The sequence below is a fragment of the Chelonus insularis genome, unplaced genomic scaffold (genome assembly GCF_013357705.1).
Source record: "Chelonus insularis isolate UGA/USDA-ARS -01 unplaced genomic scaffold, ASM1335770v1 contig_139_pilon, whole genome shotgun sequence".
Taxonomy (NCBI): Eukaryota; Metazoa; Arthropoda; class Insecta; order Hymenoptera; family Braconidae; genus Chelonus; species Chelonus insularis.
The window spans coordinates 1,013,510-1,031,632 of NW_023276379.1; the positions used below are offsets into that span (position 1 = coordinate 1,013,510).

The following is an 18,123-nucleotide window of genomic DNA, read 5'->3' on the forward strand; positions in this document are numbered from 1 at the left end:
TTATTTAACACAATGCAATAATCACATTGAATTGATTGGTGTGAATTCTACAGATGGTATTCTCTATCTTGTGTCTAATGTCTTTTATTTATATAATCGAATAAAATTAACTCCAAGAAAAAACAGTCATTTCTAATTAACATAACAACCAGGTAATGAATCATGCATATGTTTATTAATCACGTTTTTACATAAAAATAGAACAGGATCTCTTCATTTCAATTATTTGAAAGAAAAAATGGATATTAAAGCTTAAATTATCGACCGATTTAAATAAAATTTATCACTTTTTATGTGTGCAAAAAAGCCATTGATAGTTTTTGTTGTGCTTAGAACAATGCAAATTGTCAAAGTTATTTCATAAGCACTTTTAACGCTAATGAAAAATTCTAGCTAGAGGTCATTGACCAGCTATGAAATTGTCCCTCAAGTCAACTCGAACGACAGAATGAGTGAGATAATTTTGTGATGGATAAAGAAAACTACTCATGCGTATATATGGTCGTGTGCTTGTTGATGATAAAAACAGATGTTTATGGTTTTGTATTGCGTGTAGATACAATATTGTACACTTGAATGGAAGACACACGTTGAGTTGCTAGGAAATTGCACCTTCATGGCTTTGAAGAAAGGATTTGGATCTCTTGAAAATCGATCATAAAATTGTAGGATCTGCATCAGTTCCTCTTCCTGATTGATGAATCATACGTATACTCTATTTCGTAATTAAAGAAGTGATTTGTATATTTATTATCAGATCAATAATATGTGAATGAATATAAAGTGTTTTACGGTGTAAGAATGTGTGTAAAATTGTTGCTTAATCATGTGACGAAGTATCAAGTATCAAAACCAAGTATCAAGTAAAGTTGAATATGATAATTAGGCAATTTGATTATCTTAATGTTTAGATATGGAAGTATTAAATGAAAACTAATAGCAATGAAAATGTTATAATTTATGAACTACTCTTTTTATTTTGAATAGATTGGACTTGGAACTCATCTTAGAAATCACTTCAACTTCGACTCACGGTCAAAAAAATTTATTGTTTAATAAAAATTTTCATCTCAATCTTATCATTTGGAAAAAAAAAATTGTGATTTTTTTTCATCTTTTAAGTGACCACTTAAGGAATTTAAAAATAATTTATCTACTAACTGATAATCAAACACTTATTTAATCATAATTTTCTCCTTTTAATAAGGAGTTTTGATTTTTTATAAAATTTTTTCAATTCTATTATACGATTATTAGCAATAATAATAGTTTGGACATTCTTGGTAAACATAATAATGGCAAATCACAGAAAAAAATGTCATATTTCTTAAGAAAAAATTACTTTATTTATATAACAAACATTTTATACAAAATATAACGATGTGTGTCGTTCGACATACAATAATTAATGTTTTGCATCAGATACTACACCAAAAATTTGTTATTTTGTTCAACAATTGTTCATTTTAAGTATAATTATTGAAATTGACAATAATTATTAATCAATAAATCATTATAAAATTGCTAAGTCGTGAAGGCACCGAGATTAAATGAAATATGTAAACTTCAAATTGAATAATAAATTATTAATCAATATTTTCCATTGTTACCGATTATTCAAAGTATAATTCACAGACAATATTAATTATTTAAGCTCATACTTTTCATTTTTCTTAATAGTAAAAAATAATTTTTTACATGTTTATATTGTTAACAATAAATTAATTATTATCCTAATTAATTATTAATTAATGTACCATTTTTCCAATACAATAATTTTTATTGAAAATTAATTTAAGTATTCTTTTTATTTTTATTATACCAGGACAAGATCATACTTTTATAAAACTTTTTTTTTAACAATATAAGTATCTTCACAGCCGTAGTTACATTATTTTATCGCTAATTGACAAATAACGACAATCAATTAGTATTTTTAATAATAGATCTGTGTCTATGAGGCATAACTTTGAATAAAAAGAAACAAGGAAAGCACATATTTATTAACGTAATACACAAGAACAAGTACAAAATTATCTTGTTTTTATTTGCTTTTTTCTTCTTCCTTTTTTAATGTAATTATTATATTAACTATAATTAAAATTTAATAAATTATTCTATATTAAAGACAATCTTACAAATATACTGAACTCTCCATGTTCAGTTTTTTAAATGAAAAATTTACAACAGTCAGGCCATCAATGGACACTTATTACCATCTTTCATCGATGTTAAATTGAATATTTATCTTTTTTTAAATTTCTATCGAGCGGATTTGAGTTTCCAACGGAGAAATAGATATGCTGCAATTCTTAATACCAAGAAAATTAAAATGAGAGCCAGAATATCAAGAGTAAAGTCAGCATCAAGCATATCCAGTTCTTCAAGTGTTGTAGTTGGTTCTTTGAAATGACAGTAAGCCTGAAAAAATATTTCAAATTAGTAATTTACTTATCTACACTTGAATAAAATCTTTAAATGATAACAAAGAATTCTTAATCATCATAATAAAGTCTATTATCGAGTAATAAGTGCTATTTTATGATTATAAAAAGATTAAAAAGAATAATTTAAAAATCTGAACTTTGTTTAAATTAGTTTCTTTTTCATTATTATTCACTGTTTCTAAGAATTATTAAAATGAAAAATGATAAATTGATAAATTTTATTTACCTGGAAGCACTTTAGTTTTGCTCGAGAAAATCCATAAGTTGCTAGAGCAGTACCTTCAAATCCATATCTGATATAGCTTAGATACGTTATCCACCTTAAGTAGATAGGTATCGCATCAAAGCTGACAAAGAATCCGGAGAAAAGTAAAAAAGGTACAGACATGACAGGGGCAAGGAATACTCCGTTCTGGACATTCATTGCTGCTCCAACAACTAATCCTACTGATTGAGCAACAAATGAGATGAGTAGACAAGCTCCAACAAACATACTGAATCTCATCGCATCCATCGGTTGACTTGTTAAAAAGTACACGATTACCAAGTACATTATACAAAACACGGTCTGAAATAATATAAAATCAGTATTAAACTTTTTGTTTCTTTTTCTTAATTGTCAGCTTAATATGATGATTCTAATCAGAATTAAAATTTTAAAAGTTGATACTCTTAATTATTTTATGGATTTCATAATATTGAAATATACTTGAAACACACCTGAAACGGTAGATCCGAGATAGTTATCGCTAGATAGTACGACTTTAATGAGTACCACCGATTAAAGTTTTCCTTCATCAAAACTGGCATTTCCAATGGAAATGATAAAATCGTTATGGTCATTGATGTGTACATAAGGAACAGCATGTTGAAGAAAAGGAATCCTAAATTACTCAACACTTTGCCTCCATCATTACCAATATCATAATAGAGAGCACCAATTAATAAACCAACAAGAATATGTGCAAATAATCGAAGATACATCAAAGTCCAATCTCGACGACTGAAGAGTAAAGTCCTTTTGAGGACGACCCAAAATTGAGTCAGCTCTGACGTAGGATATCTTTCTGGTGTTAAAATCATCGATTCATCCAATAAACTTGTATTTACATCAATATTATCTTTCTTTTCCTCTAATGTTATCACTAGTTCGTTGTGCTTAGCAATGTCATTCGTTGCATAACTTGGAATAATTCCGCCATTATTATGACTTTCATTAACTTTGTTTTCGGTATATTTTTCTTTAATATTACTGACGTCATTCTTATCTTTAATTTCATCATTTACGCCATATTTTTCATCCACATTTTTTGTTATTCCATTTACAGCCTGGATAGTGTTGTTCAAATTTTCTTCTTTTGTTTCTGGGAATGGAAATCCCTCCCTAATATCGTATTTTCCGTTCTTTATTGCTGCTACTAATTTTCCTACATTTTCACCATATTCTCCGCAAGACACTTCAATAACTAAAAAAATACAAAAAATATAATTTATAAAGAAATTTTATACAATAATACATTTATTTATTGAAATATTTTTGTAGAATAAATGATATGCTTACTGAAGGATGCAGGATTGTGGTAACTGGGACAATTTAATCCTTGGTATCGGAGGAATGGGACTAATTGTGATGTAGAACCTTGATAGACACATTGTCCTTCGGCAAGAGTATATAAAGCATCGAACATTTCGAAAAGTCGAGCACTAGGTTGATGGATTGTACAAATTATCGTTCGTCCACCTCGGGCCAAGGTTTTTAGAAGAGAAATACATTGAAAACAAGACGATGAATCTAGACCACTGTAAAAAAAATAGTCAGCTATTATTTCATGGTTAAAATGTTGAATAATAAAGTTATCAATTATTATTAAAATAATTTAGATTTGACGAAATTTTGGATTAGAAATTTTTTGTGCATTTACTAAATAAAAAGTTAATACACCCTGACATGTATGAGAGAAAAGATTAATAACTATCATTGTAATTTTTATTTATTAGAATGTGTACTGATTTTTACATGTAGTTTGAAAGTGCACGACATCACGTACATGTTACTATATTTTTCATGCTCCAAAAATTTTGATTTATGTTATTATTATGAATTATACAATCTTATCCACAATGTTATTACATGACTTCACTGTATTTTTTAGAGTACGAAGACAAGTTTGATAATAAAATTTACAAAACATTCCACGGAAATTTCCTTATTGCTCTTATATTACAGTCTTCGTTTGATTACCTCAAGTTTATAAACATATTACACCAAGAATTTCATTGAAAAGTTTATAATCAGGCTACTCTAGTGACCTATCAAAGTATTTACTAATTTAAAAAATCTCAAGTTTTTGGTAATCTCGATTATAAAAAATAAATTGGTTTATTTTAAATTTGAAAATTCAAAAAAATTTTATTTCCATTAAACTTCAAAAAACAACAGATTTTTTAATCAAGATATATTTACATTATGAATTTAAAAAATAAATAATAACTGAATTCCTTTTGAAAATTAAGTTTATAAATTGAGATACTTTTTCTAAAGCAACTATTTTTTTTAGCATATCCACTTTGATCGAATCAATAAATTGGAGCTTAGAATTAAAAAAAGGTATTCTTCTAAAAATAGTTACCACTAATTTATTATTTTTTTTTAAGCATAAAAAATGTAGGGTTATTTAAATTAGTTAAACCGTTTTGCGAGAAAGTAAAAAAAGAATAAATGAAAAAAAATCTAAAGACAAAGAAAAGAGGTCCAAAAAAGAAGCACACGTGAATCATCGCTTTCTCTCATATTTAAGACTTTTACTTTTTAGTATTGACTTTTTGTCTAGAACATTTGTCCGATTTATATTTCACCAAATTCTCTTGAAGACCTGCAGATTAAACTGGATGTCCTTCACAAGGTTAACAAGTGCAGTGAGTTAAAAAAAAAAAAAAGGTACTTGAAATGTTACTCACCTCGTGGGCTCATCGAAAAACATTATTGGAGGGTTGTTGACCAATTCCAAAGCTATAGACAATCTTTTTTTTTGACCGCCACTCAGATTTGAGGTCATCGTTCGACGATGCTCTGCCAAACCAAGTGTTTCGAGAATCTCTTGAATCTGTTGTAAATAATCAACAAATTAATACATAAACTACCCATAAATAAATAAACGTCAACAACTTAATGAATATTTACAGAATATTCTACTGCAATATTTACTCACCACTTCTTCTTTCTCAGTTTTACTGACTTTACTGCTAAGTTTTAGGCTTGAAGCAACTTTCATAGCTTCTTCAACAGTAAGATTTCCATGAAGTTGATTGTCCTGCATAATATAAGCTGATAACTTTCTGAAGGTACTTAAATTCCTCTCCATACCATTCATGGTTATGCTTCCTTCCATCCCAGTAGTTCTGTAAATAATTTAATAAGTCAATTAATATTTTTTCTTTATTATTTATTAAATACAACATTGTTTATTATGATCATGAATGTACTAGGGGGGAAAATCCCTTCAAGGTTAAAGCTAAAAGATTTCCGGTAGATATCACAAGGTTAAGAGATAATTCATTAGCTGCAGACCATGTTTAACCGGTTTGTCTTCCAGAAAAATTCAAGTATTCACTATCTGAAGGCAACTGAGTTATTGGTTTTGTGCAAATAATGAACTCTGCTCTTGAAATCTATTTTTTAATCTCTCAGTGCTATGATATCCTTCATAATTACCCTTGACATTAAGAGTAAGCAAATAAATAACAATCAGTTTTTATGTCGATGCTCTTTAACAGTTAAATTCCAAATCGACTTGTTAATTTCCCATAAAACCAGTGAAAACATTGGTAATAAAAAGAGAAGAAAATGAATATTTTTTTCTTGTTTTTGACTAAGATTTATGGACTTTCACTCGATTAATATTTTTTATTCGTCGTTTTATGTTCATATCCTTGAAAAAAAAACAATGCAAAAGCCATGACATTCAGCTCATGCTCATCTACTTAACGATAAACACTAGAACTGCCTTGACACCGTGTGCTGACCTGAAGATAGTCTTGCATGTAAATTGGAAAAGAAACACTGCTTGTATTGAATAAAAATAATCAATCTGAGACATTAGATATCATTCATTTAGATAAAATGATTATTTTATTAACAACGGTTGTCTTGTTTATTTAATAAAAACTTTGTATTTTAATTTATTCATAAACAAAAAATTACGTGGTTTTTTTACTGTTAGAATAATTGCACAAGCTGATGTAATAATTTAGAAAATTAGAAACTATCTTTCACTGCATTGCTGCACATATAATTGTTTTGTTCTACTAGAGCTACTAAAAGAAACAAGTTCTTCCTCATTTTTAAATGTTATAATAATAAAAGGAATCTCAGAAAAGCGTAGAAAATGGTTTGAGAAAGTGTTTAAAAAAAAAGAGATGTTTAATAATTATTTTTATAGTTATAAAACTACTTATAATCCAACAGTAGAAATGATGCTATAAAGGTCATAAAGGTTAGCCTATGAGTAATTCAAACTCATCACATGTATAAAAATAAAAAACAATTATTTTATCATTGGTTAACCTCATTGCTGATCTATCTTATCAATTTTATCTGTTTTACATATATGAAAAAAACTTATTCACTCTCGAAAGAGTACATATTGATGCTTCAGTTTACTCAACGAGTCATGCATTGTTTTATCATCGTATCATTTCCGTCAGCTATGGCAGGAAATCGCGACTTGTCAACTGGTGCTCGTGACGTAATTTCTATTTTTTATTCATTACCTTTCTTCAAAAAAAATTAATTTTCTTCCTTTTTATGCCAATGTTCCATATAAAAAAGGTACTTCATTATTGATATAAAAAATTTCCAATGCAGTTGATATGGAAATTACTCTAGAGTCCAAGACGTCATCTAAACATTACCATTACAAAAGCAATATCATTAATAAAAAATTCCTTGAATTATATTCAACTGCAACTTTGTTCCATTTAATTATTAGATAATAGTTGTCTACTGTTCAATTATCTTACTATCAATCAATCAATAATTTTATTAGATAACAAATGCATTAATTAAATTAGTTTAATAACAATAATTTAATTCTTTCAAGAAAAACCAATGGACTCTGTTGCTTTTAATTTTCAGAATAAACCTTCAATAAGTTTGGACTTTGATTTATGATTATTTTTCGTAAAACAGATTTTACCTAATCCTTTTAAGAGTTTAAATCCCTTTTATCAGCTATATGAAGTGATTAGCTATTTAACTGTTATCTTGGTGAGAATATATATACCAAAAAAATCCGATGTTATTTTAGAGAACAAAGATAATGGGTCGATGATACTTGATTAGCAAGTTAATATGATTGAGATTGCTAGATTAATCACTGATAGGTGTTTTAAAGTTTATTTGACTCCATTGTACTGACTTGTATCCAGTCAAGATGTTAAGGAGAGTAGATTTTCCAGCGCCAGACGGACCCATAATTGCCGTCAGCTCGCCAGACCGTAGTCTTCCACTAACGGACTTGAGGATAGTTTTTTCATCTGCAAAAAAAGAATAATAATTAAGCATAACTGAATATTAAATGAATGACTATGATTATTTATTCATTTTTATCAACCTTAACTTGAGATCTATCTATTGTATGAATGAACAAATGAGCTGATACAAAGTATAATGCTTAATTCTTGGTCAAAGTTCAGTTTAATCGTCTCTTTTATGATTCATATGGCTATAAATGTTTTATCTTAGAGTATTTAGTGATTTATTATAACATATAGAGCAATTAAAGAAAGAAATTAATAGCTGATTGTGATTTGAATTTTTCATTCCAGTTGCTGGACAGTAGCATAATAACGGAAGTAAAATGTCTTCAACTGTAGTTACATACGTTCTTTGTTATGTCATGACAGTTGACATTAATATTTGTATGTATTATTGTACGTATATACAAGATACAAAAGTATAAGTCAACTCTTGTAAGAAATACTAGAACTATTACACTGTTTACATTCATGTGTATTTAGAATACATCATTTTCAAGATATTGACTAATTAAATATTTGTTCATGTACATTAAGACTCATGCAGTTGTACTAGAGAAATTTTCAACAAACAATTATGCTCATTTAATTTTGTTTGAACAGGTTTTTAACAGTTTCTGCTTTCGAAATGTTTTTTTAAACATTTTTTCCTACTGTTTTGCAATATTTTGCCATTCTCTTTTTGAATATGATAATCTGAGGTTTTTAAAAAATTTTCTAACCTATAAAATATATGTATAATGATTCAACTGTTTTTTTTTTTCATTTTATTTAATCGAGTTGAACAATTATTCACTTTCAGATAATGAGTAGAAAATATTTAAATAAATTTATAAGTAGATAAGTAAAAAAATGTAAATTTAGAAGATGTTTATACATAATAAACTGAAATTTATTTTTAGATTATTTTCATTGATAATAGATCTCAAACTTAATTGATTTCGAAGCATTTCAAACTGTATTTACGCAACAGAGATTATTTAAAGTCTACTTGTTTTCAGTACCATAGTATTTTTTATTCCTCTTTATTTTGAAAAGGAGCGTACGTGCTCTAGGATCACGCACGAGTGGACGTGAGCTCGGTAATGTTTCGCAATAAGTTACAATGATTTGTCCCAGGTGATTTAAACTTATTAAGTTTAGCTTAAAAGAATAAGAAACATAAATGCATTTTTAATTTTGAATTTATAATAAATTCACTGATCACTGTTTTTTTTTAATAATAGTACGCAATTTGATTAATATAATCATTGCAAAATTGACTATTTAGCTGTTTCAGTCTGGAGTTTGCAAATCTGGCGTGATCAATTGAATGTAAAATGTTGCGAAATGTTGAGTTAATAACAGAAACTTAAAATCATTCTACTTTGACTGTAAAGTTCTAGAATAAGAAAGTAAATTCATTGTAGTATTTCTTTACATTTTGACGGTTTTGTAAAATTATAAAAACAATTAATAAGTAATTAGCACTGAACATAATGCTAAGATAAGAAATTTGATGACATCAAAACATCTTACATAATAAAAAGTAATATAATTATTCATAACCATTAATTAAATAACTCATTAATAATTTTTTTTTTGCTTTTCATCCTTTAACTAAACATAGAATTGACTCTTTTATTATTTTCAAAAAATATAATATAATATTGTTCAATAGAAATTTTTATGGTCTTTATTCATTGTCACATTGTTGCAATAGTGCTAAAATAAATGCTAGGTTGGTCTTTCTTATGACTCAAGTTTGTAATCTCTTTTTTTATGACTCATCTAATAGGGTAGCAACATGTAAAACCTTTTAAACAAATATAAATAAATAAACTTTTTTATGAATTTGTATATAAAATATAAACAATCATATTAATGATAAAAATGGATAACAATACAATGGAAATTGATAAAATAATCTGCTGTAGGAATGAAGGTTATAAATTTACTGATTTGAACTATAATTATTTACTTAAAATTACTGCTTATACCACAGACTTTCTAAATTTATATTCAGATTTATTATCAATCGTTGAAATATTTTTGCTTAATAGCCAATTATTGTATTGTCATTATTTTAGGTTACAATTATCAATTGTTTTATTTGATAAACAAGAGTATTGATGACAATGTCATGCTCCAATTGCTTACATTACCCACATTGATAATCTTGATTTTATTTATTATGTTGATCCATCATTGGATCATAGTCCTTTAAAATAGAGGAAATTAAAAAATCCAATTATCTGCATAACAGACATAAATAAAAATCAATTTCTCATTTAATGTTCATCAGATGTATCATTATTCCAATTCTGCTCGAATCCAATAAACGATTATCTAAATTTCATAGTGAATTTTCCATTTCTTATGATTAGATTTGATTCGATATAGATGTTTTTAATAACCATCTGCACACTAATTGAGCTCAAGATTATTACAAAGATGTAGAGATACGTGTATTATATCGTGTCCACTTTCCAAGAGACATTACTCAGATCTGGCGTCATCGCGAGATCGTTTATCTATCTTGCAAATTAAATTGCGTATTTCTTCAGTTGCTCAAATTTCAAAATTTTATCCTTAATTATATCCTAAAGGATTTAAATAAAATTCTCACTCTTCCATGTCATTTTAATTAAGGACTTTATTGCAGCTAGAGGTCAAGCTTTTAGCATATAATAGTAATAAAAAAGTGGTCTCTTCGTCCTTTATTTTTTTAGATTTTTTTTTCTGACGATTGAACATCAAGACGCTTTTATGTTGATAGTAAATGCGGTCACGGCTCACATTGTTGACAATACTCATCATTATATTGCGATTTGGCAATCACTTATGCACGGCTATCGCTTCTGGAATACATTCATATTCTTTTCTTTCTAGTATAAATAACGAAAAAGAAACTAGTGTGTAGGGAATAAAGTTGTATTTGCGGTTCGCTGCACTGCGATAATCTTTATCGAGAACTTTCTCACATTGCAGTTAATACCAACTAACTAATAACATTTTAATAAGAATGTTGAAAATTTATACTAGATACATTCCATGATTAGTTTGAAAAATTTTCTCTTACTACATCTCCGAAACTCAATCACCACTTCTCCAGTTTCCAATACTTTCATTTAAGCTATCACATTTGAAAAAAAAGATTTTTTCTAATAATTGCGGTCAATTGGTGCTAAGTCTTTCTCTTGAAAGCACCAGTGACTTTTAAAAGTAGAAAGAATTGTGTAAATAAATGCATAATTGTTTAAATAACCGGTTTTGTCTACGTCTGATTTACAGTCATACTGAAAATTGAAGAAAAAATTATGTTAATAACACCCGCATGCTGTAATGTGTCGTACATAGTGTAGATAGAGCACTTTCACTAGGTGGTCAATGTCATCATAAACCAGTTTCTAGTCTAGTTACTGTACCACCAATAATGATAAAAAACTGCAATTCGATGAGATTGATATATAAATTCCATCACACTTATTATCAGTACATTTCATTTTATTTAGCACAAAGTTAATAAATAAATTAATTCATCTGGTTAATTAAAAATGTTTGATGTTAATTTATCAGTAATTACTTACACATGTAATTGGATGGAAAAATTGAAAGAATATCTTGCTTTTACTTTACCACAAAATATATAATATGATGATAGTAGAATTCATCATTCATTATTATCATTGAGTATTTATTATTTTTATTTTATTATTATATTAAATTGAATTATATTTTCTTGTGATTTAAAAAAGTTGAATGTACGATTAATAGTAAAGAGATTTGAGTTAATTTAAATTCAAATGAGGACAGTGTATATGAGCTATAAATACAATTTAATAGCTTTTATTCATTATTTATTGTTTATTATCATCATGAGAGATTGGCATAAATTTTTTCGATCAAGACGTGAGATGTATATTTTTTGCATCAGACATTTATTATTAAGAATGATTTTGTAATCCTTTTTATATTTTTCAGGGTATCCAAAGACCTTGGAGGATCTCAATAGTAAATTGGTGGCATAATTTGTGTGTGACTTTAAAAATCATTGTTGAGTTTTTACTCTCTTGTCTTCAAACTTTTATAAATGATTGTAAAAAAAATTATACAGTAATATATTTTTTGAAAAAGATTGAAAAATCTTCATCATTCTTTCAATAGCATAAACTTGAAATATTAAAAACCGGTTCTTGATATTTTATTTTTTCAATTTTTGCTGTCTGCTAACTTTGCTATTCAATTTTTTTTATTTATCTCAATCAGCTCAATAATTTCAACTCATCATTAATATAATATCGAATGAGGAATGGAAAGAATTCTTGAAAGACCTAGAAAACCTTGATGACCCTCAGATGCATTTAAGACTTCACTCTTGTGATTGATATTTAATGTTCAACATTGCAAAAAATATAGGAAAAAAAAAACTTTAATCATGAATGAAGTTTTTCCGAGCAACAAATTGATTACAAATAATGCATCAATGATAAATAAAAAAATCTGAAACAAATGTAAGTATTATTTTCTAAAGACAATAATTAATTACATTTAGATTTCAATAGAATAATTTGAAATGTAAAAATAATTTAATGATTTTAAGTTCAAGGACTAAAAATATATTATTCATTAGAATAATAACCAATGAATATTGTGGTCTTTCAAGAAAGTAAGCAAAACAAGGTAGATTAATGAATCATAAAAAATTCATGAATTGAGATTAAATAATCGAGTGCACAGATGTAGTGAATGAAACTTGAAAATGCGATTAGGTAAGATAATTTTAGTTTTGTAACGATAAATTACATCCATTCATAATAAGTCATGGAAAACGGTTCAATACTCTGTCATATAAGTCGATTACTATTTATTAAACTACCGGCACAAAGTCGAAATTAGATATATTATTACTAAAACACCAGAGTAAAATCATTAGCACATATTTTAATCCTTTCACAAATCAATCCTATCAATTAACATCATTTTTATTGAATAATAACCTCCTTAATAGCACTTTTAAAATAATTAAATGTATGTAACTTTGTTTTTCAAGTTCCAACTTTTATTATCAAATGAATTGAATGTTCTTCATCAATCATTTTAAAATATTCATTAATAGCTCATAATGATCAACAAGATTTTTTTTTTTTTAATTTAAAATAAGTAAACAATTTTTAAAAAACCCCAGCTAACAGTATTATCAATAAATCATCATAAGAAATGAAAAAAAATATATCTGAACTATTTACTTACTTCCTTTACGGCCTTCTCGGACTTTGTACATTAAATCCGTGAACGCAATATCAACTGGTGGTCGTTTTGGCAAATGAGTAATAGTTTTAGGTTGAATCGGCATAATCTGGACTCGTACAACCGATGTTTTCCTTGGCTGCAGTAGAATCCCATTAGCATCATCATCCCTTGAACTGTTACCCTCGAGCTTCATTTTGATGAAAATTCTTCAATTTCTGTTGATTGAAGATATAAATTTATCTTCAGAAATGTTGTGATTTTCAATTAATCACCGTCTTCACCATCAAATAATTCGATTTATTGAGCACCAATTCATAAAACTCTTCACCACCTGTAAGAAATTAAATACTTAGTATCAAGATAACATGATTGATACCATGGTAATTAAAGTCTATTAAGTAAAATGATTGCATTTAAAAATGACAGTAAAGTAGACCTTCGATCTCTTTGCGTAATAAAGCAAAGAATAAATTGCTATTCTATGATATTTTTTATAATCTTTTAACTTGATATATTTTTAATAAAAAAAAGTTCGCGAAATCTGGAATTTAAAATACAGATTGAACAAGTAATCTAAATTTATTAACATTAATAATATTATGATATTAAAGGTAGAAGTAAATTTATCGTGAATAATGAATTAAAATAATTAATAATAATAATGATAAAAATGAAAAAGAGTATAATGTAATTCATCGATTAAAATATAATTAAATTAATTATAACAAAATGAAAGAACTCACATTCTATTTCATTTCAATGAAAGACACTTATATAGAGTACATAAATAATTGTAGTGTACTTTTTTTTAAAAAAGAATAATCAGACGAATATTCTGTTATAATGTTTTATCTAGCTCTTCACGTATCACAACTATGGTTAATGAACAAAGATGCGCGTTTTAAGATACTGTTTGATCTCGATTATTTATTAATTTATCAATTATTTATAAGTTGATTTGACGAATTGATTTATTAATATATTTTTTAGAAATTTATGTAGTGAAGTTGAATCGGAGCAGAGCGGACGCACTAAGCTCCAATCCTGCGGAGTTTATGCTACCGCGGTTGAAGACGGACTGACTTTACTAAAGAGGCATGAGATGGCCGTCACCGTTGACCGTCGATCTGTTCATATCGCGGCACACTCTACGTAGAAGGGAAAAAGTCGAATGAAGACCAGACCTGGTTGTGTTCAAAGTCGACAGCGTTTCTGACATTTTTCACAGATGCCAATTAATTTTTGCACTTTTTTAATCTCTGTTATTTTTTAATTACAATTTTTTTTTACAAATAATTTTTTTTCTTTCAAGTCAAAATAAATAACAGTTGTAAGTATTAATTAATAAAATTGCATTAAAATTATTTGGTTTTATAAATTGTTTTTTATATCTTAAACATTAGTGTATTCAATGATTTTCATTATTTTTGAAAAATATTTTAAAGTAACAAAAAATTGTGGAATTTTTTTTATATATGTAATTAACAAAGAAATAGTTTTTTTTTTTTTTATAATTTTAATTTATGAACTCGATTTAACCTTGGTTTTGAGAATAGGACAGTTATCAAATTAACTAGAGATTGTTTGGTTTAGTCTAAAGCTAACTTATAAATTAGTAAAGATTATTTAATCAAGTCTATAAAAAGATTAACAATTATGTTCACTAAAATAACGATAAAACCAATCTAATTTAAGATTAAAATAAAATAAAAGATTTGAACAAAAATTTTCCACATATTTTCCTCATCAATTTTCACAGAATTTGATGACTATAAAAATCGTGATACTATTCAACAATTTATAATAGAATAATCACAATGAATTATTGAATGAAGCACTGGAATATTTATGAATTTCTATAACACTCTATGATTGAATTCTTGAATTTTTTTCCTAGAAGAATATCGTAGTTAAATATTGCCTGAAGATAAATGGATGCAATGTCTATATGCAAAGAAGCTTTTTTGTATCTTGGAGATCGACTGTATCCAGAAGTTCATACTTGATGAACGATGAAGACAAATCAAGTTTTGGACCTTGAATGCAAGTATATCCATTTAATAATAGTGCCTTTTTTGTGTAGCATGGCAAAGAATAATTTCTGTACATTCAAAAGATATTCATATACGTAAATCTATCAAATTGTTATACGCTTATTTGATTTTTTGATACGATATCATACAGAACAAGTTTTCAAGTACATTATATACACTGTGTGGCATACATTTAAAACAATCTTCAGTTTCTCCCACTATTTTTCATTCACAAAAAATAACGTCTGAGTTTTATAGACCATTAACTACTTATAATAACCTCCCCCTCTCTCTCTCCATAAATAAAAAAAATTAATACAAGTAACGGGTTTTTTTTCTTACTGAATAATTTAAAGCTAATTTAAAATTGCTCTCATCACTGCATTAAAAGTTCATTCAATAAATAAATAATTTACATTTTTAGAAATATGTTAAAAGTTAAACAAATATTTAGATTTTTATAATTAACTTGTGTATTTATTTATTTAAATTGTTATCACTTATGCTGATAGAATAAAAATTGCCTTCCTCGTGTTTTTAAAAGAATACGATTATAAGAGCGTGAACTGATAGATAGAGTAATTTTTGATGTTAGAATGACGAAATAAAAAATCACGATTCATGGGCGTCACGAAGCACGTGTAAAGAATGCCAAGAGTAATATATGACATTAATGATAGCTACTTGATGCACTTGAGTGTTTTTGTAAATCTACTGTCTAAGTTTTAGTTTACATTTTCTATTGAAAAATAATGTAAGAATATTGTCTAACTTCACTTTGTTTTTTTTTTTTTACAAACAATTAGTTAATTGTCATTCAATATAATTCAATGATGGGTGGTCAATTAATAATTTAATATGTATACTAGAGTGTTGAGTGATGTTGACGAATTAAAATGTCAATGTTACGCTAAGTTTACTTTTTGATATGTTAATTTCAAAGGTTATCTAGATTTATTGCGTAAATTTCTATGATATAAAAACGTCTACGACCTTTTTGAAATTAACGGAAATATGTTTTCGTTAATAAGAAGTTATTATTTAATGTAAATAAAAAGTAATAATTATTTTAAAATAATTAATGTGTTATTTATACCTTATGGAAATAGAACATAAAAACACAATAGCATGAATACAAGACAAAAATAAATGTATTCTTGCGATTTAATATTAATAAATACAATATATATTGTACTGATATAGACAAAGTGGCAGTTTAAAGTCCACAGTGATCAATACTCTTGTTTTATTCGCACATGAAGTCGAGCATATGATAAAAAAAATATCATATATTGTTATTATTTCACATCATATTGATTAATACTTCAATTAAATAGACATTTAATAAGTAATCAAATTTACTAGAAAATAATTTTTAATTAATAAAACTTGCTATGTAGTTGCATGTTTGATGCTTTGTTACTCCTCTTCATTATTAAATCAACATTTTTCCTGATTATGATGATGATGATTCATCTAATCAATGCAAGATTTATAAGAATCCTGAAACTTCCATCTTCTATAAAACCATGTTAATTCTTGATTTTCAAAGTGATGGATTACGCACTATTATTAGTAGATTCAATATATTATTTTAAATCATCTAGAATTAAATACATTTGAATAAGTTTAAATTAAAATTTCAATAATCTATACTAGATTTCTTTGCTATAAAAAAAAATTGTAAAATATAATAATAAATATTATAACTTCATTTTTAATTCATTCATGATACTGTAATTATTTTGTTTGTCTTTTTTACTTGTAAATAATAACCTGTTATTAATTATGAAATAATAATTGTACGAAAAAATAAATGTATGTTGTTTCATGTTTAAAAATGGTTTGTAATATAATAATAAAAAATAATATTATTAACAATGAGAAGTAGAAGAAAAAATATTAATAAAAAAAAAATAGTAATAGCTTCCTCATTTCAACAAGCATTTTATGACGAAATGAGATAAACCTCAGCTCAAAGTTCTTGTTAACATATCATAGATAAAAATTATAAATAATCAATTGCTTTGGATATGTATTGTGATTTGTTATCTGACCCACCACAATTTTATATCGATTAAACAGATGCATAATTTGAAAAATTTCCCCTTGTCAAATGCATTTTTTAATGATGATGCATATAAGTGAATAGAATAAAATGATAAATTGGTTTCTTGATGTTGTCAATGCTTGAAAAATACATGATTCTATTGTTGAAAAATAATAGAAGAAAAGAACGTTGACAAAGGATATGGTGAAAGGACGACGTACCAGTGAGAACTAGTTGTTGATCATTGACCGTAAAGAATGACGCGATCTTGACTTTCGCGAAGAAAGAGAAAGACCCTCAACCTGACCGCGGCACTTAGAATGCAGTATTTATTCTCTCATCTCTCATCTTTCCCTTTGTAACACTTACGAGAGAAATTACTCGTATAACTGACAAAGCAACGGTTGAAGAACCTCGTTAATCAGATTCAAACATATATCTGATCATCTCATATTGCTATTTATTTTGTTCAATTCGAGTATAATGTGTGACATGTAATGGTAAACACAACTATGAAGGAAAATATTTGATTAGTTGACATATCTGTTTGCTTTCTTAAATGTGTACACGAACTTTTTTACTCACCAGTTAACAATACTTTGAGTAGTGTAATAACCTTAAAGTTGATAATTAGGATAATTATATGAATTTACTTATTAAACTAACTAATATTTTTGGGATAAATATTAAAACCATGATATTACAACTTCTTGCTCCACTTTAATAGAACTACGAACGTCATTCTTGCCCATGTTTATCACCATTTACAAATACAAACACATTCTAATTCAGACCTTGAGAAACTAAACAATTATGGCGACTAAGG

The 18,123-nt window shown here is 26.8% G+C and overlaps 2 protein-coding genes across 4 annotated transcripts in view; one reads left to right on the plus strand and one right to left on the minus strand.

The window, feature by feature from the left end:
* Window positions 1-12,097, plus strand: part of LOC118074924 (UBX domain-containing protein 1-B) — a 30,523-nt gene extending 18,426 nt beyond the window's left edge. Inside the window, exon 7 of the mRNA XM_035096488.1 lies at window positions 11,946-12,097. The gene's annotated coding sequence lies outside the window, so the exon portion shown is untranslated. The remainder of the gene's footprint in view (window positions 1-11,945) is intronic.
* LOC118074920 (ATP-binding cassette sub-family G member 4) lies at window positions 1,780-18,088 on the minus strand. Of its 3 annotated transcripts, XM_035096482.1 has the most exons (10): window positions 17,883-18,088; window positions 17,519-17,807; window positions 13,215-13,545; window positions 7,865-7,982; window positions 5,657-5,846; window positions 5,406-5,551; window positions 4,009-4,247; window positions 3,168-3,913; window positions 2,674-3,015; window positions 1,780-2,421 (listed from the first exon to the last, which is right to left on the minus strand). In XM_035096482.1, the coding sequence occupies exons 3-10, from the start codon at window positions 13,405-13,407 to the stop codon at window positions 2,263-2,265; spliced, it is 2,133 nt and encodes a 710-aa protein (XP_034952373.1). In that variant the 5' UTR covers window positions 13,408-13,545; window positions 17,519-17,807; window positions 17,883-18,088; the 3' UTR covers window positions 1,780-2,262. The 3 variants fall into 3 exon arrangements, with proteins under 3 accessions (XP_034952373.1, XP_034952371.1, XP_034952372.1); XM_035096480.1 differs by lacking the exon at window positions 17,519-17,807; XM_035096481.1 differs by lacking the exons at window positions 17,519-17,807; window positions 17,883-18,088 and adding an exon at window positions 13,958-14,424.
* Between the last annotated feature and the right edge of the window lie 35 nt (window positions 18,089-18,123).

Coding starts and splice junctions, on each gene's coding strand:
- LOC118074920 (XM_035096480.1), bottom strand. CDS start 13,407: ATGAAGCTCGAGGGTAACAGTTCAAGGGATGATGATGCTAATGGGATT. Junction 7,983..13,214: donor CCGAGAAGGCCGTAAAGGAA/GTAAGTAAATAG, acceptor CTTTTTTTGCAG/ATGAAAAAACTATCCTCAAG. Junction 5,847..7,864: donor AACATCTTGACTGGATACAA/GTCAGTACAATG, acceptor AATTATTTACAG/AACTACTGGGATGGAAGGAA.